At 40.3% G+C, this 25,266-nt stretch overlaps 2 protein-coding genes and 1 long non-coding RNA gene across 3 annotated transcripts in view; all 3 read right to left on the bottom strand.

Annotated features, from left to right (window-relative positions):
• Window positions 1-24,951, bottom strand: part of LOC116555004 — a 47,147-nt gene extending 22,196 nt beyond the window's left edge. The window contains exons 1-2 of the long non-coding RNA XR_004270342.1: window positions 24,866-24,951; window positions 11,109-11,223 (exon numbers count right to left, since the gene is read on the bottom strand). This is a non-coding gene — a long non-coding RNA (uncharacterized LOC116555004). The remainder of the gene's footprint in view (window positions 1-11,108; window positions 11,224-24,865) is intronic.
• On the bottom strand, window positions 5,774-6,962 carry LOC116555002 (olfactory receptor 9I1-like). The gene has a single exon (XM_032283327.1). The coding sequence runs from the start codon at window positions 6,960-6,962 to the stop codon at window positions 5,994-5,996; it is 969 nt and encodes a 322-aa protein (XP_032139218.1). The 3' UTR covers window positions 5,774-5,993.
• On the bottom strand, window positions 17,915-19,301 carry LOC116555003 (olfactory receptor 9I1). Its single transcript, XM_032283328.1, has one exon. The coding sequence runs from the start codon at window positions 19,285-19,287 to the stop codon at window positions 18,343-18,345; it is 945 nt and encodes a 314-aa protein (XP_032139219.1). The 5' UTR covers window positions 19,288-19,301; the 3' UTR covers window positions 17,915-18,342.
• Window positions 24,952-25,266: the final 315 nt, after the last annotated feature.

Raw genomic sequence — 25,266 nt, 5'->3', positions numbered from 1 at the left:
TGGCAATAGAGTGTCAATTTTTGATCTCTCCTTGCTTCCCATGTGGGCACTATTTGCTATATATTTTCCTCTAGAGACTGCTTTAAATGTGTCCCATAGATTCTCGTATGTTGTGTCTTCATTCTCGTTGGTTTAGAAGAACATCTTTATTTCTGTCTTCATTTCATTGTTTATCCAGTCAACATTCAAGAGCAAGTTGTTCAGTTTCCATGAAGCTGTGCGGTTCTGGGTTAGTTTTTGAATTCTGAGCTCTAACTTGATTGCACTGTTGTCTGAGAGACTGTTTATTATGGTTTCCATTCTTTTGCATTTGCTGAGGAGTGATTTACTCCCAATTATGTGGTCGTTTTTAGAGTACGTGTGATGTGGTGCTGAGAAGAATGTATATTCTGTGGATTTGGGATGGAGAGTTCTGTAAATGTCGATTAGGTTTGCCTGGTCCAGGTCTGAGTTCAAGTCCTGGATATCCTTGTTAATTTTCTGTCTGGTTGATCTGTCTAATATTGACAATGGTGTGTTAATGTCTCCCACTATAATTGTGTGGGAGTCTAAGTCTCTTTGTAAGTCATTAAGAACTTTCTTTATATCTGGGTGCTCCTGTATTGGGTGCGTATATATTTAGGATCAGTAGCTCTTCTTGTTGTATTGATCCTTTTACCATTATGTAATGTCCTTCTTTGTGTCTTTTGATCTTTCTTGCTTTAAAGTCTAATTTATCAGAGATGAGAATTGCAACTCCCGCTTTTTTTTGCTCTCCATTTGCTTGGTAAATCTTTCTCCATCCCTTTATTTTGAGCCTTTATTTGTGTATCCTTGCATGGGAGGTGGGTTTCCTGGATACAGCACACCAATGGGTTTTGGCTTTTTATCCAATTTGCCAGTCTGTGTCTTTTGATTGGGGCATTTAGTCCATTTACATTTATGGTTAATATTGTTATGTGCGAATCTGATACTGCCATTTTGGTGCTAGCTTGCTGTTTTGCCTGTTAGTTGACGCAGATTCTTCATTGTGTTGATTCTCTTTACCATTTGGCATGTTTTTGGAGTGGCTGGTACTGGTTGTTCCTTTATATGTGTAGAGCCTCTTTCAGGAGCTTTTGTAAAGCTGGCCTGGTAGTGACGAAATCTCTGAGTACTTGCATGTTCACAAAGGATTTTATTTTTCCTTCACTTATGAAGCTTAGTTTGGCTGGATAGGAGATTCTGGGTTGAAAGTTCTTTTGTTTAAGGATGTTGAATATTGGCCCCCACTCTCTTCCGGCTTGTAGGGTTTCTGCTGAGAGATCTGCTGTGAGTCTGATGGGCTTCCCTTTGTGAGTAACCTGACCTTTCTCTCTGGCTGCCCTTAGTATTTTCTCCTTCATTTCAATCCTGGTGAATCTGACGATTATGTGCCTTGGGGTTGCTCTTCTTGAGGAATATCTTTATGGTGTTCTCTGTATTTCCTGGACTTGAATATTTGCCTGCCTTGCTAGGTTGGGGAAGATTTCCTGGATAATATCCTGAAGAGTATTTTCCAGCTTGGATTCATTCTCTTCATCGCATTCAGGTACACCTATCAAACGTAGATTATGTCTTTTCACATAGTCCCATATTTCTTGGAGACTTTGTTCATTCCTTTTTACCTTTTTTTCTCTATTCTTGCCTTCCTGTTTTATTTCATTGAGTTGATCTTCGACCTCTGATATCCTTTCTTCTGCTTGGTCAATTCGGCTGTTGACACTTGTGCATGCTTTGCGAAGTTCTCATGTTGTGTTTTTCAGCTCCATCAATTCACTTATATTCCTTTCTATTTTGTCCATTCTCATTAGCATTTTGTCAAATCTTTTTTCAAGGTTCTTAGTTTCTTTGCATTGGGTTAGAACATGTTCTTTAAGTTCACAGAAGTTTCTTACTACCCACCTTCTGAAGTCTGATTCTGTCATTTCATCACACTCGTTCTCCCTCCAACCTTGTTCCCTTGCTGGTGAGGAGTTGTGATCCCTTGTAGGAGGAGAGGTGTTTTGGTTTCGGGTGTTTTCATCCTTTTTGCGCTGGTTTCTTCCCATCTTTAAGGATTTATCCACCTGTCAGCTTTGTAGTTGCTGGCTTTCAGATTGGGTCTCAAATCTTTCAGATTGACGTTCTGTTTGTTGATGATGAGGTTATTTCTGTTTCTTGGTTTTCCTTCTGACAGTCTGGCCCCTCTGCTGTAGGTCTGCTGAGGTTCACTCCAGGCCCTGCTTGACTGGGGATTACCTGCAGCAGCTGCTGAACAGTAAGGGATGTTACCAGTTTTCTTCATCTGCTATCTTTGTCCCAGAAGGTTACCCACGAAATGTCAATCTGATCTCTCCTTTATGAGGTGGCTCTTTGGATATACAGGGGTCAGGGTGCTGCTTGGGGAGACGGTCTTTTCTTTATGGGAGCTCAAATGCTGAGTTGTGAGCTCCGTTGTTCATTCAGAGGTGCTGGGCAGGTACGTTTAGGTCTGCTGCAGCAGAACTCATAAACTGTTTTTTGTTCCCAGGTGCTCTGTCCCAGGGATTTAGGGCTTTATGAGTTTCTGTTATGCTGCTACCTTCTTTTTTTTTTCCTTCAGAGCTGCCCTGCCCATCAAGGAGGCAGCCTAGTCACTGTCTGCCTGTAGAGGCTTTGCTGAGCTGCTGTGGGCTCCGCTCAGCTGCCGAGTGAACTTCCCTGCAGTCCTGTTTATATGGGTGTAGTTAGAACTGCCTGGGCAATGGTGGGACACCTCTCTTAAGGCAGAGTCTCTGTGCAGTGGCGGGTTGCCTTGGCAACAGCGGGGTGCCTCAGCACTGGCTGACTACCTCCGAAGTGGTGGGCTGCCTTGGTAATGGCAGACACCCCTCCCCCACAGAGCTGGACCGTCCAGGGTTCAGCTGCACTTGCTGTGAAACTCTCAATCCAGAGAGTTTCTGATGCTGTTCTTTTGTGGGGGTGGGACTAGCCGCGCCTGATGGCCTGGCTCCCTGCCTCAGAGCCTTTATTTATTTATTTATTTATTTATTTATTTTTAAGTTGGTGTTCCAGTCGCCTGTTCAAGAGGCACCATGGTCTGTGTGTTTTCCCCTGCGGCAAGTCACTGCGCTGGCTTAAACAGCAGCATTGAGATTCGTGGCGCTTTTTTTGCCCTTGAATCTACTTTCCTGGTTCCCTGCTCAGTCCCCTTTTTAAACAGACGAATGGACGACTTCCCGTGGCTCCAATTGCCAGCCAAAAGGGCACCCGGATGGGTGTATTTTGTACGGAGAACTGCTGCTCTGGGGCGCCAACAAAGCAGCCATGCGGGGCAAAGCAGTGGTGCCGGCCGGCACAGCCGTGCTGGCTGAAACAGCCGCGCTGGCGACCCATGGAGCTCCTCCGCCTGGGAATTTCCTAGTCTGTGGGCAATAAAAATGCGGCGTCCACTCACCCTCTGTGCTTTCACTGGGAGCTGCAATCCTGAGCTGTTCCTAAATGGCCATCTTGGATCGATCCCAAGATTTTCTTTTTTAAGGCTGACTAATATTTCTTTTTTTGTCCATACCACATTTTGTTTACCAATTCATCTGTTGATAAATGCTTGGATTGTTTCCATATCTAGGCTATTGTGAATAATGATGCAATGAATGTGGGAGGGCAGATCTTTCTTTGATATCCTAATTTAAGATCTTTTGGATATATGCCCAGGAGTGGGACTGCTGAATCATTTGATAATTCTATTTTTAATTTTTTGTGGAAGCTCTCTACTGTTATCCATAGTGGCTGTACCATTTAACATTCCCACAAACATGTTCCATCTTCCTGGACACCGGAACATGTCCAAGGATTTCAATTTTTGTATATTCTCACCAACATTTGTTATCTTTTTTATGGTAATGGCCTTCATAATAGGTGTGAAATGATATCTCATTGGAGTTTTGATTTGCATTTCCCTTATGGTTAGTGATGCTAAGCATATCTGCTGGCCATTTGTAGGTCTTCTTCGTAGAAATACCTATTCAGTTCCTTTGTTCATCTTTAAATTGGATTATTTATTTTATTACAACTGAGTTGCAGGAGTTACATATATATATTTTAGCAGTTAACTTTTTATTAAACATATGGCTTGCAAATATTTTTCCTATGGTTTGGGTAGCTTTTTCACTCTGATGATTATTTTCTTTGCTGTGCTGAAGATATTTGGTTTGATGTAGCGCAACTTATCAATTTTGGATTTTTTTTTTAAAAGTAACATTATATTAAAAAGGTAGGACATGGAGCATTCATTGCCCCCTCTCAGCAGAAAGCGTCTTGAAGCCAGAAGTTGTGGTGGCTTCCTGACTTGTTTGTTTGTTTACTTACTTATTCATTTTATATTGTGGCAGAGGCAGAAATGCTTTTGAGGTCAGGTCCTTGGAGTTCAGCCTGGAGTCTGATTCTTTAACCTTATCAGTTTGTAGTTTTTGGTGTTATTATCTATGGAATTATTGCCAAGACCAATGTCATAAAGTTTTTCTCCTATTTTTAAAAAATAATTTTACTGTTTCAAATGTAATTAAAAACTTACATTTAAGATTTTAATCTATCTGATTTTTTTATATGCATAAAGATAGGATCCAATGCCATTCTTTTGCATAAGGACATGCAGTTTTCCTAACACTAGTTTTTGAAGAGATGGTCTTTTTCCCCAGTGTGTATTCTTGGCACCTTTGTCAAAGATCAGTTGACCATATACGTGTGAGTTTATTTCTGGGCCATGTATTCTGTTCCATTGATGTGTGTGTATATATATATATATTTATGCCAGTACCATACTGGCATATTCAAATTTCTATAACTTCATAACATATTTTAAAATCAGAAAATGTGATACCTTCAGCTTATTCTTTATCAAGATTGCCTTGGCTATCCTAGGTGTTTTATTATTTCATATACGATTTCTATTTTTCTGTTTCTCTAAGAAATGCCATTGTGATTTTGATAGGAATAGCATTGAATCTGTAGAATGCATTGGATAAAATGAATATTTTAGTAATATTAAGTTTTCCAATTCATGAATGTGGGATACCTTTCTATTTATTTGTCTCTTCAATTTCTTTCATAAATATATAGTGGTTTTCAGTGTACCAGAAGCAGCAATATAGAAGAAAGTATTAAGTGAAGCATTATGACCCTATCCTCAAGGAGTTCACCCTCTGCTGTGGACAGTACTTACTTCCTTCTATAATCATAGAGACTATTTTTAGCTGAGAAAGTAATATCAGTTGAGACTATTTGCTACAGATCTGTTATTGTTGAGTTTGCAGACCCTGGGAATGAGTCTGAAAGCAGTAATTGAAACGAGGCAGGCACTGTGTTTAGGAGGAGGAAAAATAAAGAATTTGGAGACTCGGAATCTAGAGAATTGTCACTTAATAAGAAATTATAGTCCTGCAGATCAGAAACCATTTAGGAAGACATTAGAGGAAGAGTAGCCAAAAGAAAGCACCCTTTCCTGAACTACTCTGACTTTTTCTGTTGAGAAATGTCACTGGGTTCACAGGTTCTTTTCATTCACTTCATAATGAGTTAGCAGGCTATCCATACCACAAAAAACACCTTATTCTTCAATTAGTACAATTTATAGCTATAATTTTTCTACAAAGAGTAAAAAGTCAGTGTCAATGAGCACAGTAAAAAAAGAATAAATAAGAGCAACTGAGAAACCCAAGCATGGCTGAGTTAGAAAGGGAGGGGGTTGGATGTGGTGATCAGTTCACTTATGACTATGCTACTTTTTATTTCTGTGATGCCAGGGAGTAGCACTAGAACCCACAAAGTTTGAGAGGGCTAAAGAGAGAGGGGGTTAGAAAATGGAGGGAGAGGAGGTCATCCAAACAAACATCATGAAACTTGTACTTTTCTCTAAGGACAGGTAGTTCCTGCACACTTCCAGGTGCTGAAGAAAACTACCTACTGTACACTGTTGGGGGAAAGCACCAGCTGGTGTTGATGCCCATTGGAATATGAAGACCTGGAGAAAAGATGGGTCACAATGAAGGGCCCTTACTGAAAGCTATGTTCCTTGGAAACTGGAATTTGCCAATGACTTTTCTGAATGCAGCTTTTACATCTTTGTTCCTCAGAGTGTAGATCAAGGGGTTCAACATAGGGATGATTACAGTGTAAAAGACAGACACTATCTTGTCTTCCTCTGAGGATTTGTCAGAGTTACTTCTCTGGTACATGAAGGCAAGTGTCCCAAAGAAGAGGACAACAGTGGTGAGATGGGATGTGCAGGTGGAGAAGGCCTTGGCTCGCCCACCTGCCGACTCCACCCTCAAAATGGCTCTGATAATGAGCATGTAGGAGATCAGGATAATCATGACATTGGCTAGGAACATGAATTTTGCAAAAAAGAGAATGACAATCTCAGTTTGTGTCATGCTGCTGCAGGCGAGTTTCAGCAGGGGTGGGAGGTCACAGAAGAAGAAGTTGATCTGATTGTCACCACAGAAGGAGAGGGTGAAGGTGCATGTGGTACGCAGAATGGCCCCTGACACCCCACAGATGTAGGCCACGGCCAATAAGACCCTGCATGTACCTGGAGTCATGATCATGTTGTAGCGCAGTGGATTGCTAATGGCAACAAAGCGGTCATAGGCCATCACTGACAGCAGGTAACACTCCGTGCCTGCACAGACGGTGAAGAAAAAGAACTGTGCAGCACAGTGGCCATAGGAGATGACCAACTTGTCTGTGGCCAGTGTGGCCAGAATCTGAGGGGTGATTACTGAGGCAAAGCAGGCATCCAGGAAGGCAAGGTGGCTCAGGAAGAAGTACATGGGGGTGTGGAGTTGGGCATCCACTTGGATTAGAATAATCATGCCTACATTCCCCAGAAGAGTGACAAGATAGGAGCTGAGAAACACTATGAAGAGAGGAACTGCCAGTTCAGGGTGACCTGTGAAGCCTTCAAGAATAAACTCTGTCAAAGTGCTGAGATTTCTTTTGGCCATAAGCTCAATATAGCTGGTCGACCTGAGGAGGAGAATGAAATTGAGATTTCAGAACTGAAGGTCTTTGGTTTCTTCAGCGTCAGGTGTTAAGTAAATGTCCCAGCCTCTGCTCAGAGAGAGAAAAAAGTATTTATCATCTTAAGAGTCCACAGCTGGAAGTTACTATGGAGAGCTTTTACCTATCTCTGCATCCCACCTGAAACCGGACCTTGGTGCAGTCTTTCTTCAAATTCACTTGCTTATTATTGTCTGGGATGTTTTCTTTAAGACCAGACAATGTTGGACAATCAAGATTGGAAGGGACCAATAAGGGGTCTCTCTGTGCTAGAATACTTCCCATAAATTGTCATCTAGCCCAGGTGTGCTACAGAGCTGCCTCTATGCGGCGTCTTAGGCTGTGCCTGTGTGATTCCAGGCAGGGCCATTCATACAGACGTCCTGTGAATGGTGCCTCCAGGGTTGTCAGAGGCAGGGCCCTTTATGTGATGGGGGCTTTCTATCCAGTCTGCCTTTGGAAAATTCTGCCTGGTTAAGAAAGACAGATTGCTCTTTCTATACCTTCTACGCATTAGTATTATGCTTGGCTCTGCATGTTGGATAAACCCAACTCTCTTCTAAGACAAATAGTGGTAATGCCTACTTTTATCTAGACTTTTCTCCAAGTCAGACATTCCCAGCTATCTCAACCATTCCTTGTGAGTACTTTCATAATCTGTTTTTGCTCTCCTATGAACCAGGTCATCGCCTGCCTTGAATTTCTTTTCTTGTGGGACTGTGAAGGAAGGTGATTCTGTGATCATGGAGCCCTTATTCTGTGTTGAACATTTCTGCATTAACTTACTGATTCCTCCCAATAATCCTAGTAGAGCTGTTATGAGTTTCACTGTTGAAATGTGTTATCTGAGGTTCAGGAAATTAAAGTGACTTGTCAAAGAATAAATTGCAAGTGCTGAAGCCAAGATCAAACAGTCATAACAGCAAGACATTGCTTGTATCCTACACTGGTTCTTCTTGACAGTACACCTTGTACTTTGTTACCTCTGTACTCCAAAGGTAGTTCATAGAAAAGGTTCACAGTGTTCAGTAGAATCAGTTTTCTGCAGAAATCACGTTGATTCTTCCCTTTTGGGTAGTGGAGTGAGTTCCTTTGTCAGCTACTGATTGCTCTGGGCTGTGCTTTCCAGGATGATACCCCTGGAGAGTAGGTGGAGGCTGCTCCATCAGCGATGGAGCAGGTTGGAAACAGGTTTAGGGACTTGTTTGTGAAATATGAGGTCCTACCAGACATAGAACTTCCACAAAATCTTTCATGGCTGCCTATTGATTTTGGTCTTAGGGATTTCATGGCTCATGAGCCAAAACCGAAATCCTAGTATTCCAGACTTGGAAAGAATACCAGATTCACCAAATTCCTAATAATTAACAACTCCACTAATGTGTGGGAATTGGTGCATATAAAATCTCTTGATTAGTGTTAGCCTTGGCAGGGACAACCCTGGTTCTCCTATTGCTCTTACCTCCTTTGGCCGAATGGAGGCAGATCTAATGGAAACTGAAGAGTGGAAGGGAGTACCAGAGTACTGAATTTAAGGAGATGCTCAGGATCTTAAGAGCAGGAGTTTACGCATCTTTCTTCCAGAGCACTGCTTTTACTGTGATTGTTCTGTGCTCCCAGTGTCTGCTCCTTTCTAATCCACTGTCAAAGGAGTTTCCTATTGTTTTAAAATCTTCTCTGCTTTCTCAGGAATTTGGCTTATCCTTGGCTGTGGCTCATCACCTCATGGAGGTCCATCACCTTTATTTCTGTTGAAACAGAACAATTATTTCAGGGTTTCTTAATTCAAATACCTTGAAAAAGAGATTTTTATTTATTCAGCTGCTTTTTTTTGTAGTAGCCAGTACACAAATTAGAATGTTGAAGGTATAGCCAACCCACATATTAATTCTCTACTGTGTCCAAAGGGACCATATGTGACACAAAACATGGCTCATGCCTTCAGCCTGGTTGTGGTTGGGACTGACACAGGGCATCTCTTCTAAACTTGTCCTTACTATGACCATGACTCATTTTGAAACTTTCTAGTGTAGACATCTTGAATTGTCACTCCAATCTATTATCCTATTCTATGACTTAATAACTCTTCCTGAGGTAGCATTTTCCATGATTATTCAGCCACAGAGTCCTTTCTTGGGGGGGTATGGAAATTTTGAGGTGTGTAATCTATGCTTTAGGACATACTTGACTAGATAAACTCCCAGGACTCTCTGCTGTGCCTGTCTCTGAATCATAAGATTATAAACATGGGCTGGGTGAGGTGGCTCACAACTGTAATCCTAGCACTTTGGGAGGCCGAGGCAGTTGGATCACCTGAAGTCAGGAACTCGAGGCCAGCCTGGCCGACAAGGTGAAACCCTGTTTTACTAAAAATACAAAAATTAGCCAGCATGGATGTGTGTTCCTGTAATCTCAATTACTTACCCAGGAGGTGGAGGTTGCAGTGAGCCAAGGCCCTGCCACTGCCTGCTAGCCTTGGTGACATAGTGAGACTTTGTCTCAAAATAAATAAATAAATACAATGTTTCTTTGAGGCTCTTAAAAGATTACTTCAAATGTTTCAGTATGTGAACTAAATAACCACAGATTCAGATTTCTAAATAATCATATGCTTTACAAACTGATGGTGATATCTCACTAGCTAGTTGGATTTATGCTGTTATGATTGGTCAACCACAGCACCTTTTTTTCCTAGAAGGGCCATGACCTTTTAGTTCCACTCTGGACATGTCCTGCTGGACTTGCATAACTTTGTTCATGCAGCCTGAGAACAGATGCTGTCATGCTTTCTCTTTTTGACCTCTTTTGCCTAGAGGAATACATTCATCTGTCCGCTTTCTCCTGGAGAGTGGTAGCTACAACTTGGAATGTCTCAACCATGCAAGTCAGTGATTTTCTCAATGGGAAAACCTGCACAATAAGAACATTCCTGGAAACCCCAAGCTTATCTGTTAGTTTCTGTGCCCACGTATGTCTGATGCCCTACATTTGGATGTGGCATTATGTCAGGCAAGCACCTGAGTGACATGTTTCTCTTTCCAGTGTTTAGAGATCACTCATTGTGCATATGGCTGTCAGGGTGGGCTCAGCAAATCCCGACACACTGGGAGTGGTGGCTCACTATGCCCCTCCCAACACTGGTTGAAAATACCCACGATCGCCCCCAGAGACCCAGGACTTAAGGACACACAGAACCCTAGAGTCAGAAAGGACCTTGGTGATGTGGTTCTGTGGTTTTCAGCTGTGTTTCTCAGCCTCAGCCTTCCAGGGCTGTCTCAAGGAGACACAGCAGTGAGATGTGAAGGGAAGGCTCAGCAGGTGGGTGCTGCCATTTAAACAACGAGGTTCTTCATTTCATTTTGCTTAGAAGCAGGGCTCTACTGTTTAAAAAATTTAATGCACCTGGTCGACTATATTTTCTTCATTTTGTAAAAGAGAAAATGGAGCCCGGAGAAGTGACTTTCACCCCCTAAGTCAAAAAACATTCCCTCTAAAACCAATCTTGGTGGGACCTCAACACTAGTGTCCCATTTGGTGCCTCAGGAAAGGCAACAGATTCATGAAAGTACAAACCAGAACTAACAAGTCCACGACAGGACCATAGAGTGGGGAGGACTTGTGCAGGACAGCCAGGGTACTCAGAGGTCAGGAGACATTTCCCAACTCATTACCTACCTCATTTTACTCCCTCTTCCTATAACATTTATTTCCACATTATCTTCTCAAAAGATTCTTGTTACAAATGTCTTTCTTACAAATATCACCAGCAGGGACAACCTCCTCAGAGCTGGCTGGATGATTCTCTGTTCATGCTCTGAGCAGTGGGTGATGGTGTGGTGTAGGGGAGTCATAATATAACTCGCTGCCAACTATTGTTCCCTGCACTTGACATATTTGTTACTGATTACAGCCTCTGCAAGGTGTGTCTTTCTGTGCCTGTTTTATGGAAGACAGAATTGAAGGTTGGGGAAGATAAATAACTTGTCTAAAAGGTCGAACAAAGTTTATGTTCGAAAATTGGAAAGCACATTGAATAGTCTCTGGAATGTATTTTATTTTCAAACACAACATAATTTTAGAATTTACATTACCTCATAGGGAAAAAGCTGGTCCTTGTGCTCCTGTGAGGAACTCTTGTGAGGCACTGTTAATCTTTCTCCTGTTTCTGAGTAGGTCCAAGGAGAATGAGATTGATGCTGTGAGAATCTGAAATCCATAAAAAATGCAATTACTAAATCTTCTTCTGGCCAATTTTATGCATATGCTAGAAACCCATCTTTGAACACACCTGCAGCAGGTAGCAGGGCCAGAGAGTATACCTGGTTTTACACAGCATTGCTGGGTAAAATTCAGAGCCTGGGACCTCAGAGTTCCTCTAGGCGCCCAGCTGTTTTGCCTTCTTGCCCAAACAATCCAATCTGATCCAATTGAATCCTTGGATGGTTTTATCATCTTGTGTACAACACCTAAGATGATGCTTATGCACAAAAATGATAATGTTAAATGAAAGAGAGACTCTCCCTTTTTCTCTGCAAGTCACTGTGATGATTTACCTGCCCTCAGTGGGGGTTGTGTGAGTCCACTCTTGCCTGCAAACCATTAATTAATGAATGTGACAGGGGTTCCAATTTCTGGGAGAAGCCTGCTCCCTTCAGTTAGAGCTGACTGCAGGAATATTAAATCCTCCTTTCTCTTCATCTAGGTAGGCAAACAGTGGGCCAGGGGATTAAAAGGCTCAGGAGGGTAAGTGGCAGACCCCGAATGACATCATTTCCCATGCTTCTCTGTGTGCTCTTCGGGGAGTGAGCACTGCCACCTTTATACTACTTCCTTCAGAGCTAGAAAGAAGTGAAGAAATAATCCAGATCTATTAGGTTGGTGCAAAGGTAATTGTGATTTAATACTTTGACACATTACAGATGAAGAGGCAGACCCATGGGGTTGCGTGTCTTACTTGATGTCACACAGCTTCCCCAATGGCAGCTAGAGGTTGTGTGGGATGCTCAGAGAGGTGGTGAAGGCAGTCAGGAGGAGGAGACGGGGACTCCTCCTGGATTCTAGGAATAGATTCATTTATTAGCCTGGATTCTAGGAAGCCTGACTGAACTCATAGGCAGTTCTTCAGACCTCAGTAAGCCCACATGGCTTACCTGTCCATTCTATTCTGTGGCAGAACATTAAGCACCAGGTGTTTTTCGGTTTAATCACCTGCTTTCTAAATATTCCCTGGGATAAGTGTTCAGTCATACAGGATATTTAACTTTGACATAAAGAAAAACTGCTTTGAGAATTGAAACTTGAAAATAGCTAAGAAAGTAGTTTTAAATGTTCTTACCACAAAAAATGTATATTGTAATTAACAATAACACAAATATTGTACATATTGATATATGTATGCATTGTAGAACTACTAAATCAAGCTAATTAACATGCAATAACAAAAATGTTACTATTGTGAGACTTTGGGTAAATGATTTACTTCCTCAGGTCTAAAGCAAGTATAACAATTCCTAATTCAAGAGGATATTGTAAAAATTAAATTAAAACAATAAATAAGAAGTAGCCAGGCACTCACCGGGTCTATGCATATTATTACAAATTAGCTTGATTATCCCCATCAAGCTACCATTGATCTTCTCCACAGAATGGGAAGAAACCACCTTAAACATCATATGGAATCAAAGAAGAGCCCACATAGCCAAGACAATTCTAGAAAAAAGAACAAAGCTGGAGGCATCAAGTTACCTGACTTCCAACTATATTACAAGGCTACAGTAATCAAAACAGCATGGTACCAGTACCAAAACAGAGAAATAGACCAATGGAACAGAACAGAGGCCTCTGAAGTAACATCATACATCTACAATCATCTGATCTTTGACAAACCTGACAAAAACAAGCAATAGGAAAGGATTTCTTGTTTAATAAATGGAGTTGTGAAAATCGGCTAGCCATATGCAGAAAGCTGAAACTGGACCCCTTTTTTACGCCTTGTACAAAAATTAACTCCAGATAGATTAAAGATTTTTTTTTTTTTTTTTTTTGAGACGGAGTTTTGCTCTTGTTACCCAGGCTGGAGTGCAATGGTGCGATCTCGGCTCACCACAACCTCTGCCTCCTTTAAACATAAGACCTAACACCATAAAAACCCTGGAAGAAAACCTAGGCAATATCATTCAGGACATAGGCATAGGCAATGACTTAATGACTAAACCATCAAAAGCAATGGCAATGAAAGTCAAAATAGACAGATGGGATCTAATTAAACTTAAGAGCTTCTGCACAGCAAAAGAAACTATCATTAACGTGAACTGATAACCAACAGAATGGGCAAAAATTTTTGCAGTCTACCCATCTGACAAAGGGCTAATATCCAGAATCTACAAAGAACTTAAACACATTTATAAGAAAAAAACAACCCCCTCAAAAAGTGGGTGAAGGATATGAACAGACACTTTACAAAAGAAGACATTTATGCAGCCAATAGACATATGAAAAAATGCTCATCATCACTAGTCATTAGAGAAATGCAAATTTAAACCACACTGAGATGCCATCTCATGCTAGTTAGAATGGCGATCATTAAGAAATCAGCAGACATCAGATGCTGGAGAGAATGTGGAGAAATAGGAACATTTTTACACTGTTGATTGGAGTATAAATTGGTTCAACCATTGTGGAGGACAGTGTGGTGATTCTTCAAGGATCTAGAAATAGAAATACCATTTGACCTGGCAATGCCATTACTGGGTATATATCCAAAGGATTATAAAGCATTCTATTATAAAGACACATGCACATGTATGCTTATTGCAACACTATTCACGATAGCAAAGACTTGGAACCAACCCAAATGCCCATCAATGATAGACTGGATAAAGAAAACGCGGCACATATATACCATGGAATACTATGCAGCCATAAAAATGCAAAGGTTGAGTTCACATCCTTTGCAGGGACATGGATGAAGCTGGAAACTATCACTTTCAGCAAACTGACACAAGAACAGAAAACCAAACACCGCATGTCCTCACTCATAAGTGGGTGTTGAACAACGAGAACACATGGACACAGGGAGGGGAACATCACACATGGGGCCTGTTGGGGGCAGGGTGGGAGTTGGGGAGGGGTATCAGGGGCTAAGGGGATTAGGGAGGGATAACATTAGGAGAAATACCTAATGTAGATGATGGGAGGATGGATGCAGCAAACCACCATGGCATGTGTATACCTATGTAACAATCCTCCATGAGCTGCATGTGTACCCTAGAACTTAAAGTATAATATAAAAAAAATTAGCTTGATTTAGTAGTTCTACAGTGCATACATATATCAAAGCATGATGTACACTACAAATATTTACAGTTTTTGTCAATAAAAAAATAAAGGGCTGGCATGGTGGCTCACACCTGCAATCCCAGCACTTTGGGAGGCTGAGGTGGGCGAATCTCAAGATCAGGAGATCGAGACCATCTTGGCCAACATGGTGAAACCCTGTCTCTACTAAAAATACAAAAATTTGCTGGGCATGGTGGCATGTGCCTGTAGTCCCAGATCCTTTGGAGGCTGAGCCAGGAAAATTGCTTGGACTCACGAGGCAGAGGATGCAGTGAGCCGAGACTGCGACACTGCACTCCAGCCTGGTGACAGAGTGAGACTCCATCAAAAAAAAAAAAAAAAAAAAAGGGCTGCTTTAATGGTGGAAAATTAGTCAAAACAACAAAGCAGACAAAAGCCATAACTGAGGAGGAGTCTCCTAACTCCCCTTGAATTCCACTATGTTGTTGCCAAGGAAAGAGGGGTATGTGCCACTGTCTGACATGGTGATAGAACCCAAGACTTAGGCTTCCATGCTAGTTTAGGAGTGCGGTGGGGTCTGCATTTTTACTTATTTGTATTTTTTAAAGAAATATAATACATATACAAAAAAGTGCCTTAAAATGAATATGGTTTATCAAAAAACTTAAAAAAAAATACTCAGGCAATTGCTATCAGACAAAGATAAATAGAACACTTCTCTCTAGAAGTTCGTTATGAGGTCCTCCCCCTTCACAACTCTCCTTGCTCCTGTATCTTGGCTATGGTTATAATAATTTACTTGTGTGGTTTAAAGCTTTGTCATATGTGTATATATCCCTATATTATGACATTGTTTAGCCTATTTTTCAAAAAAATTATATTGTTTCTAGTTATTTTCTTTAATAAGATGAATGCTTCTTTCTCGCATAAAAGAGACCCGTGGATAGGCAGCCCAGGGCCCATATGGTGGATTAAAAAGGTCATCAGGGACTTGGGCTTCTCTTTTTCCCTGCTCTGCTGTTTTCTATGCATTGCTCTCATCTTTAAAGTCACTTTATGGTCCACAATAGCTTCTAGGCCTCCAGCCATCACATCCGTTCCCCAGGCCAGAAAAAAGAAAAACCAAAGGAAAGTGTTTTGAGGTTTGTGCGATTACAACAATACTTCATGAACATTCTGGACGCATATCCCAATGTGCATGGGCAAGAGTTTCACCAGTGTGTATAGCTAGCTCATTGGAATAGCTGGGTCATTGCTTGTCTATTTTTATTCCTAAAGGATTGCCAAATTACTTTATAAAGTTGTTAAACCCATTTATACTACTCATTTTTCATATCTTTGTCAACGTAGTGATGTCATAGTTTTAAATTTTTGCTAACTTAGCAAACATATTGTGGTATTAAGTGTGCATGTTCCTGACAATTCTCATGAGAATAATCCTTATTCTCAATTTTCAATGAGAAGAAGCAGCTCTTCCTACGTTTAGTAGTTATTTGGGTATTCTCTACCTTTGTCAATCTGGTTTTCTATTCTGAATCTCTTTTACATGTTCAACTTCACAGTATCCATGAAAAATTTTTGTTAGCCCAACATGGATCAGGTGCTTATTTCTGAATCTGTCCATGAAAAATTTTTATTAGCCCTACATGGATCAGGTGCTTATTTCTGAATCTGTCAACTACAGAAGTATGGTGAATAATAATAATAATAATAATTATATTATTATACTTTAAGTTCTGGGTTACATGGGCAAAACATGCAGGTTTGTTACATAGGCATACACGTGCCATGGTGGTTTGCTGCATCCATCACCCCGTCATTTACACTAGATATTTCTCCTAATGCTATCCCTCCCCTAGCCCTCCACCCCCTGCTATCCCTCCCCTAGCCCGCTACCCCCTGACAGGCCCCAGTGTATGATGTTCCCCTCCCTGTGTCCATGTGTTCTTACTGTTCAACACCCACTTGTGAGTGAGAAAATGTGGTGTTTGGTTTTCTGTTCTTGTGTCAGTTTCCTGAGAATGATGGTTTCCAGCTTTATCCATGTCCTTGCAAAGGACATGAGCTTATCCTTTTTTATGGCTGCATAGTATTTCATGGTGTATATGTGCCACATTTTCTTTATCCAGTCTATCATTGATGGGCATTTGGGTTGGTTCCAAGCCTTTGATATTGTGAACAGTGCCACAATAAACATACATGTGCATGTGCCTTTATAATAGAATGCTTTATAATCCTTTGGATATATACCAGTAATGAGATTGCTGGATCAAATGATATTTCTATTTCTAGATCCTTGAGGAATTGCCACACTGTCTTCCACAATGAATTATTTTAATAAAACTGTTGTTTCCATATGGAGAGACAATGAGGATCAACTTTTCATGAAATCAAAGTTGGGTAGAGGAGTTCATATATTCATAAAATAACATATTCACTTAAAATACATCCTTTTATTATCCTTGACTATGTGGGACATAGATACATGCACTCCACCTATCCAGTTAAATACTCACTTACTTTATTCCTTGGTACAAAGGATTGAGTTATACATTTTCCTCAGTTAATCACTTTCATTGACTTTTACCATCATTGCTTGGTGATCTATTTTTCTTTTGTCAATGGCCATTAAACTCTAGCAAGGGTCCAGGGTTGACATCAGAAAGTGAAGGAAAGGGAAGAGAAGACATGAGAGCAATCTATATTGAACGCCTGATTAGTGTTGGCTATTTCTTATTCATCATTTTATTACAATATCCTCTTGAATTGGGAATTGTTATACTTGCTTTAGGTCTGCAAAATTAAATCATTTACCCAGACCTCATAATAAATCAGCGGTGGAATCAGGATTCAAATTCAAGTCTGACTCCATGACTTGTCTGCTGCTGTATACTCTGAGTACTTACTCTTTGACTCATGAGGAAATACTTCCTTAATTGCAAAATGGGAATTTTACATTAAACCATGTTTTTTCCATTTGCAATAGAGTTACCAGAAGGCTCAAATAGAAACAAGCATGTACTAAAAAATTCTTTCAAAAGGCTTTGGACTTAGCAGTGAAGAAAACATTCTGTTCTCAAGGGTTTTGCAGTCTGGTGCAGGAGTCATGATGACTTTCCCCTCTTACCAGATCTTCATTAGAAAGTGTAATATGGGGTTCAGTTGTCTCTCTATTTATCTGTCTGTGCTCTGTGATTTGCTCTTCCTGGAAACTGGATACTTGGTAGGAGAGAACTGTTCATGAGACAGGCAATAGGGCGAGGAGGGGAAGAAATGCACCATGGCCTTCAGAAACAAGAGACCTTGAGGAGACATTCCCAAAGGTAATATGGTTCAATTCATCTTGAAGTTACCAAAGTAACATGAAAGCAGGAACAACAAAACCAGTAAGGTGCCAACTGATAAGGAAATTTTTAAGCTCCATTGTTCCGGTCTGAGCAAGAATGAAGACACTCTAAGGGGGTAAACTTCTGAAAAGAGAAGCTCATTTCTCAAACTTCCTTCCCTTGGCAGATTGGGGACTGAGTTTTGCCTTACACGATACTCCCTGCTTAGTGAGGTGATCAGTCCTTCATATTAAAAGAAAAAAAGGACCAATTTGTACAATTCACAGAGCTCCCCAGATACAGTCTTTGACACAGAGGAAAAGGTGGGATTGATGGGAGCAAAAACAAGAGGGAAATGATGGCAAGCCAAGGCCTGAATGCAGAGAGTATTGGGGTGGAATGAAATAAACTCAAGACTCCTGGGACCTGAGATTCTATAAGTTGTGACATTAGAGAATAGCAAGAGACTGCTGAGTGCTAAGGAATGGATTGAAAGTGGAAGAAGGGGATAGGAAGAAAGAACATGGAATTGCTGGAAACTAATTTCACCACAATTGTAGTTTTTCCTGTGTGTCTGGTGGTACCTACCTTCTATCTGCCCTCTATTTGTGGGTATAAGTTGCATTTAATAATGGTGCCTATTAGGATATGTTGATATGGGAAGAAAGTGGACTAAAACAAGAACTCCTCTCACTCAGATCTACATACTCAGGGACACCTGGAGTCTCCTAGTGACCTTTCTGAAGGTGTCTTTTACATCCTTGTTTCTTAAGCTGTAGATCAGAGGGTTCAGCATGGGGATGATCACTGTGTAAAAGACAGACACGACCTTGTCTTCCTCCAGGGATTTGCCCGAGCCACTTCGCAGATACATGAAGATAAGGGTCCCAAAGAAAAGGGCCACAGCAGTGATGTGGGAGGCACACGTGGAGAAACTCTTGACTCCGCCACCTGAAGACTTCACTTTCAAAATGGTCTTGAGGATGAGCAGATAGGAAATCAGGATGATCGAGGCATTGGCCAAAATCACAAAATTGCCAAAGAAGATGATGACAATCTCTATGTTTGCTGTGTCACTGCAGGCAAGCTTCAGCAGGGGTGGTAGGTCACAGAAGAAGAAGTTGATTTTATTGTCATCACAGAAGGAGAGGGTGAAGGTGCACGTGGTACGCAGGATGGCCCCTGACACCCCACAGACATAAGCTCCTACCACCAGGCTCCAGCAGAGTCTGGGACTCATGGCCACGGTATAGAGCAGTGGGTTGCGAATGGCAACACAACGGTCATAGGCCATCACTGCCAGCAGGAAGCACTCTGTACCTGCACAGATGGTGAACAAAAAGAACTGGGCAGCACAGCGGCCATAGGAGATGGCCATTTTGCCTGTGGCCAATGTGGCTAGGACCTGAGGGGTGATGACTGAGGTGTAACAGGCATCCAGCAGGGAGAGGTGGCTCAGGAAGAAGTACATTGGGGTGTGGAGTTTGACATCTACTTGGATTAAAATAATCATCCCCACATTCCCAAGAAGGGTGACTAGGTAGAAACTCATGAACACCAGGAAGAGGGGAATCTCCAATTTGGGGTGGTCTGTAAAGCCCACGAGAATGAATTCAGTTACTGTGGTGAGATTATTCTTGGCCATGGAGACAATGTGGACCGTTGGTCTGAGGATGAGAATGAAATAAAAAGAATTTCAGAATTGAAGGACAGAGTGTTTCCCTCTGTAGTAGACATTTTGATTTATAATTCTGGGCTTATTTTTAGAGCTTATTTTTAAGCAATTCTGAAACTGGCTGATTTTCCTTGGACATCTCTTGCATTTTATGGAACTGAGCCTTAAGCTGGTATTTCTGATTCAAATTAATTCGAGTTTACATTTGGAAATTTCTGTGAAGATAAGAGGCACACAATTCTCAGGTTTGGAAGAGACCTAGACAGCATCTGCTCGAATCCCATCTGGGGCTGGAGTCTCACTTACCACATGCCCACCACACGGTCACTCAGTTGCCATATGAGCTTCCATCTGCGAACAGTTCCACCTGTTGATTCTATTTGTGGACCTGGGCTCTCTCCTTCTGTACCTTTCACACACTAGTCTTGGTTTTACCCCTTCTAGACACTCACAGCAATTTTAATCACTTCTCCTCATGAAAGCCTTTCACAATTTGAAAGCTTACGTCTTCAACATCTTGCATTCTAAAGTTGTTTGGTTGTTTATACACGAGGATTATAAATAATATGTTCAAACTCGTGGGCTCACTACCTTTATATGACCTTGGGTAAGTTACCTAACATCTTTGTGCCTCAATTCGTTATTCATAACAGAAATATGCCTATGTCATAGGGCTCTTTTAATTTTTTTAAGGAAGAGCACATAGGTTTATTATCTTTGTTTTGAATTTGAATATAACTTTATTTTTTATTTTCATAGGTTTTTGAAAAACAGATGATATTTGATTACATGAGTGAGTTCTTTAGAGGTAATTTGTGAGATTTGGGTACATCCATCACCTGAGCAGTATACGCTGAACTCAATTTGTAGACTTTTAAGTATTAAATAAGTTAATACCTGTAACTGATGTAGATCAGTGCCCGGCACATAGAGCTAAATAATGTTGGCTGTTTTTGTCATTACTATTATCATCAATTTTAGATAGTAGCTATTGATTTTCTGTTCTGAAACAGAATCCATTTACCCCACATAAACTTTGTTACTATTGTGATCTTTGAGCAATATATTTGTATCTTTAGTTCAATACTATATATAAGTTATTTTTTTCACTAATTGACTAAGTTTGACTCTCACTAAGTAAGATGAAGAAATTATTCCCTTGTTCTTTCCTCTCTCCTCCCTTCCATCCCCTTAACAAAAAAACAGTCTTTTATCCCAGTCATATGGCAATGCTTGCTAATTTAAGTCTTCTCTATATTTTGATGATGGGTTGATTCTACTGTCAGTAGGTTGTGTTTCTCTATTATGATTATGTGCATGCCATACACAAAAAGACTACATATTGTGACTGGATACACAGAAGAGGAGATGTCGCTAAACTCCTGCTTCTAGGAGAAGCTTTCAAACATCAAGTCAAATGAGTGCTCCTTTCTTTTGCTCTACCAAACTGCTTAAAATAATTATGTTTAGTTTGCTTTATATTTGAGTCATGGAAATTTTTCATTTCCTAAGATTTCCTCTTGCCATGTGATACAGATCTGAGTCACCTCATATACTGCATAATACCATGTTCCAAGTCCATTCAGGATACTCATTAAAATGCCTAAAAGCTTCCTGGGGGCCTTTGCATGGAAGGTCAGGTCCCCATCTCTCTATTTTTTTTTCTGAAGGTATCTCTACACTCCCAGGATATTCCACATACAATACCTTATGGAAATCTGTCAACAATCCTACTGGAGAGGTGACATTAGTCTTGTTTGTGGTTGAGAAATGGAGATTAGAGACATGAAACTATCTGTTGACCCACATTGTAGAGGAGCCAGGATCCAGACCCAAGATCCTAATTCCATTATCCTACACTGCTCCCCTTGAACCATTTACCTGACCTCCCTAATCTCACACCCCGAATTCCCTCAGGTTGGAATCGTCAATTCAGAGTTCTTGAATCTAGAACTATGTTTGATAAAGTGATGAATATAAAAATTAGATTGTTAGGAAACTTTTCCATGTAGCACAACTAGGAATTTTCTTTGCTATGGCAACATGGACATCGCTATTTTTGATAAAATCCATAGCAATAAGAATGCATCATAATACCTTTTTCTACTTCCTTTCATACATTTTATATCCATAAATGTCTGTGATTGCCTCCACACCCCTGTGAAGTGGGCATGATTGATACTGTCATTATTTTGGCATTGAGAAAACTGACAGAGAGGTTTATGACTTGCCCAAAAGTCAAATAATTAGTTGTTGGCAGACTTGGGGATAACAGGCAGGTCCTCTGGCTTCCATGGGATCCCTCTTTTGCTTCCCTTTCACCTAAGGTTTAATTCCACTGGGACCTGCCAGGAAGAGGTTTTGAACTTGTGATTAGTCCCCGCCTACAGAATCATTGTGATTGCTTTATTCACTACATGGGTAGAGAGAGACAAGCAGCCCACACTGTCATGAAAGGGCTCATTGTAGCTGTTCTTGGGTCTGGAGCTTACTTCGGCTCTAATCAGGGTCCTAGTGGGAGAGAGACATTGACAGATCAAGTCAAGCATGTTGAAGGGCTATTCTGTCCACCTTGCTCCAGCAGCAGGGGCTGGGGATGAGTCAGCTTCTTTGGAAGGCCTTCATGGTATGGTTTAAACTCTATGGTTGTCACCTCTATGACAGCTGCTCACTAGCTGAGTAACCCTCAAAAGTTTATTTTCCCTTCAACTTGGGCTTCACTTTCTCTTCTACAAAATGGTAGAGCTAGATTATATGACCACTAAATCTTTTGTTTCTCACAATCCATGATTTATATGTCTAGCTATATAGGCTCATTAGCTACTAAATACTGAGTATATAAAGCAATGCAGGCACTAATTCAAGTAATTTATAGTTACTTAAATATAATATTATGGGATCTTGGGTAAAAAATTAAATGACCCTTACTCCTCAGTTCCTGATAAACCATCATCATTGGTTTATCCAAGATAAACCTTTACCCAAGGCTCTTTTTCATTTTATTTTATTTTATGTTTTTTGATAGTCCTGTCTCATCCCTACTCCTTCCCCTGCTTCTCTTAAGTGTGCACTCTAGTGTATTCAAATATATATCCTTCCTTGTTTCTTCTTTTCATATGTATTTAGAAATATATGTATGTTAAAAATGTAGTGGCTGTGGCATGTTTTAAAATTTGTGTGCATGATATTGTGACATAAATCCCATTTTTTTAAGCATACACTATATTTTCATTATTTGTTTATGAATTTTGGTAAATTTAGTTTGTTTGTTTCTGATTTTGTTATGGTCTTCCTTGGTATGCTTATAACATATTTTATTTATTGATTCCACTAGAGACTGTGAGTGCTTCACATATATTATTTAATCCTGAAAACAGCCGTTTAAGCAGACATTAGGATCTTATTTTTACCAATGAGGACTTTAAATCTCTGAGAGATTACTTTGTCTAAAATTACCTCCTGGTGAAAGTAGAAGCAGAAGAGTTAGTTGGTGGGAAATCCTCTGCTTTTAACTAGAAATTTGTTTTGTTGTCTCCCTACATCTTTCTTATATCTTTATAATCTATGGAACCAAAGAAATCTCCCTGCAGTTAATCAGGTCTTTTTTAACCTTCAAATCCTGAGATAACTTGGTTATTTCAACACCTTTCTCAGCATCTAATTCTGAAATTGTTATAGTCCATCTTATGTCTAGCTATGGCTATTTCCTGATTAGAGACAATTGTTCAAGGCTCCTGACCAGAGATTAGGTGGCAGATTGTTGGGGTGCAGATGCAATCACACTGAGTTTGTGGTACATGAATGTGAGGCCTGTTTTATACATTAGCTCTAGTCTTTCCTGCAGCCCTCCAAATAGCTACAGCTATTTTATGGATGAACAAAGTGGAATTCAGAGAGGTTAAGAGAGTTGTCCAACTTGTTATACACCTGGGAAGGAACAGAAGAGATATTTGAACCTAGGACTTTCTAACTCCAAATTCTATATTCTTTCCATCATATCATGCTCTCTTCTTAGGGGAAGAGAAAGACCCTTTCTTAAGACCCGAGCCCCAAACTTTTAAAATCAAACTGCCTCTCTAAAACCATTAGGCAAATACTCAACTTCTATGGGAGTAAATTATAAAGATTGATTTTGGGGTACTTTGTGGACCATGTTTTTTCTTCTTTTTCTTTCTTTATAACTTGAGAGAGACTTAGTTGGATCATGTCCTTCTCAATATGCTCTTGGAAAATGGCTCAACCACTTGGAACCTCAATTTTTTCAAAAATAAAATGACAACATAATAACAATTTTTGAAAACTTAGAATGATTTTTATCTATTATGATAGAGTTTGCTTATTTCCAGAAAGGCAATTTTCAAAATATTTCCCAGAGGGAAAAATTTTAGGACCAGACTGGTGACACCCAGTTTTGTGTGATCTTGTTTAAGAAGGAGATTGGGGTAACATCAGCTTGGGTAAGTTCCAGAGTAGAGAGACAGACAAGTGACTCCCTGAACCCAGGGCAGTTTACAAAAGGGAAAGCAATGGTTTATGGCCAGTGATCCTTTTAAGAAAGATGAGGAACACTATGGATTGATATTATTACCTGCAATATATTTAAATTATGATATGTGACATAGAATATATGACCTTATGTGACCTCTGGATGGCATAGGGAAAGTTTCCTCTGATTCAGGAGGAACTCTTTACAGAAGAGATGGTCCCTAACCCTCGTACTTTCTTTAACTTGGAACCTTCTCCAAACTCTTCTTCATTTTGCCTCCAAAGATTGAGCTCCTTGGGAGAGTGAAGGAGCTTGACCAAGTCAACGTTTCTTACCTTACTGAAATCGCTGTCTCAAAATATTGTTGTTAAATTAACATTTACCAAGCTCAAGTCAGGTAGATGCTAAGCACTTTAAAGGTTTGTATTTCCTTTCAACCTGACAATAACATTATGAGAGAGAAACATTTATCTTTATTTTACAGATGAGGAAACGAAGGCTTAGAGACATTAAGTGTTTTGCTTGAGGTTTCACAGCTAGAAAGAAAATATATTTAGATTCTAACCCTAGTTCTCTGACCCTGGAGTTGGAGTGTTGAACCAATATGCTGTGCTGCTTCTCTTAATCCTGGCAGCCATTTATTGAACATCTTCTCTGTGCTGATCAAGATATTATGCATTGTGCACACATTAGCTCATATAATTCATACAAAGATCCTATGAAAAAGGTATTGTTTTGTCCTGGAGGAGACTAAGACTCTGAATAGTTAAGTAACTTGTCCAAGGTCATATGACTAGTCAATGAAAAAGCCCAGAGTCTAATCCAGCTCTATCTCTATCTTGTTCCAAAGCCAGAGTCTTAGCACATATGATTAATTCTACTCCAGCATAGTTACAAAAAGTATAGTCGTTTGCAGGAAAGCCTCTTGTCTAAGCTCTGCAGTCTGATACCACACCTCCCACATGAAACTATTTATATTTTCTAAAATTTACCTAGTGACACAAAAGCCCAAAGAGATTAAAGCTGTAGGTTTCCCGTCCCCCAAAACTGATCCATTCTTACTTGTATATTTCACATAATAGCTGAAATCTGAGTCTGGTCATGGTCTTATCAGATGACAAGTTCTGATGACAAAGGCAAGATTCTCTGCCCAGCTTCACTTTCCCTAGTTTGCATGGACCTTACTTCAGAGCCAAGGTAATAATTAAGTCTTAATTACCTGGTGGAATAATTCAGTTGGATTCATCTTGGGCTTGCAGTCAGACTAATCTAAGGTTGTTTAAGCATTTTGTAGAAAGCAGCTAAGATTGCTCAAATAGATGTATGTACCTGACTGACTTTAGGTTTTCTTACTAAGCAAACCAGGGGGATATTTAAATTGTCTTTGGGGATATTTTATGGGAAGGATGAGGTGATCTCGGTGGTTTTCCTTGAAGCATGAATCAGCACCTGGGACAGCCCGT

The sequence above is a fragment of the Sapajus apella genome, unplaced genomic scaffold (genome assembly GCF_009761245.1).
Source record: "Sapajus apella isolate SASKATOON/1434 unplaced genomic scaffold, GSC_monkey_1.0 scaffold14, whole genome shotgun sequence".
Classification (NCBI taxonomy): Eukaryota; Metazoa; Chordata; class Mammalia; order Primates; family Cebidae; genus Sapajus; species Sapajus apella.
Note: the sequence above shows the minus strand (reverse complement) of the source record. Positions and strands in the feature narration are given on the sequence as shown.

Coding starts and splice junctions, on each gene's coding strand:
- LOC116555002 (XM_032283327.1), bottom strand. CDS start 6,962: ATGGCCAAAAGAAATCTCAGCACTTTGACAGAGTTTATTCTTGAAGGC.
- LOC116555003 (XM_032283328.1), bottom strand. CDS start 19,287: ATGGCCAAGAATAATCTCACCACAGTAACTGAATTCATTCTCGTGGGC.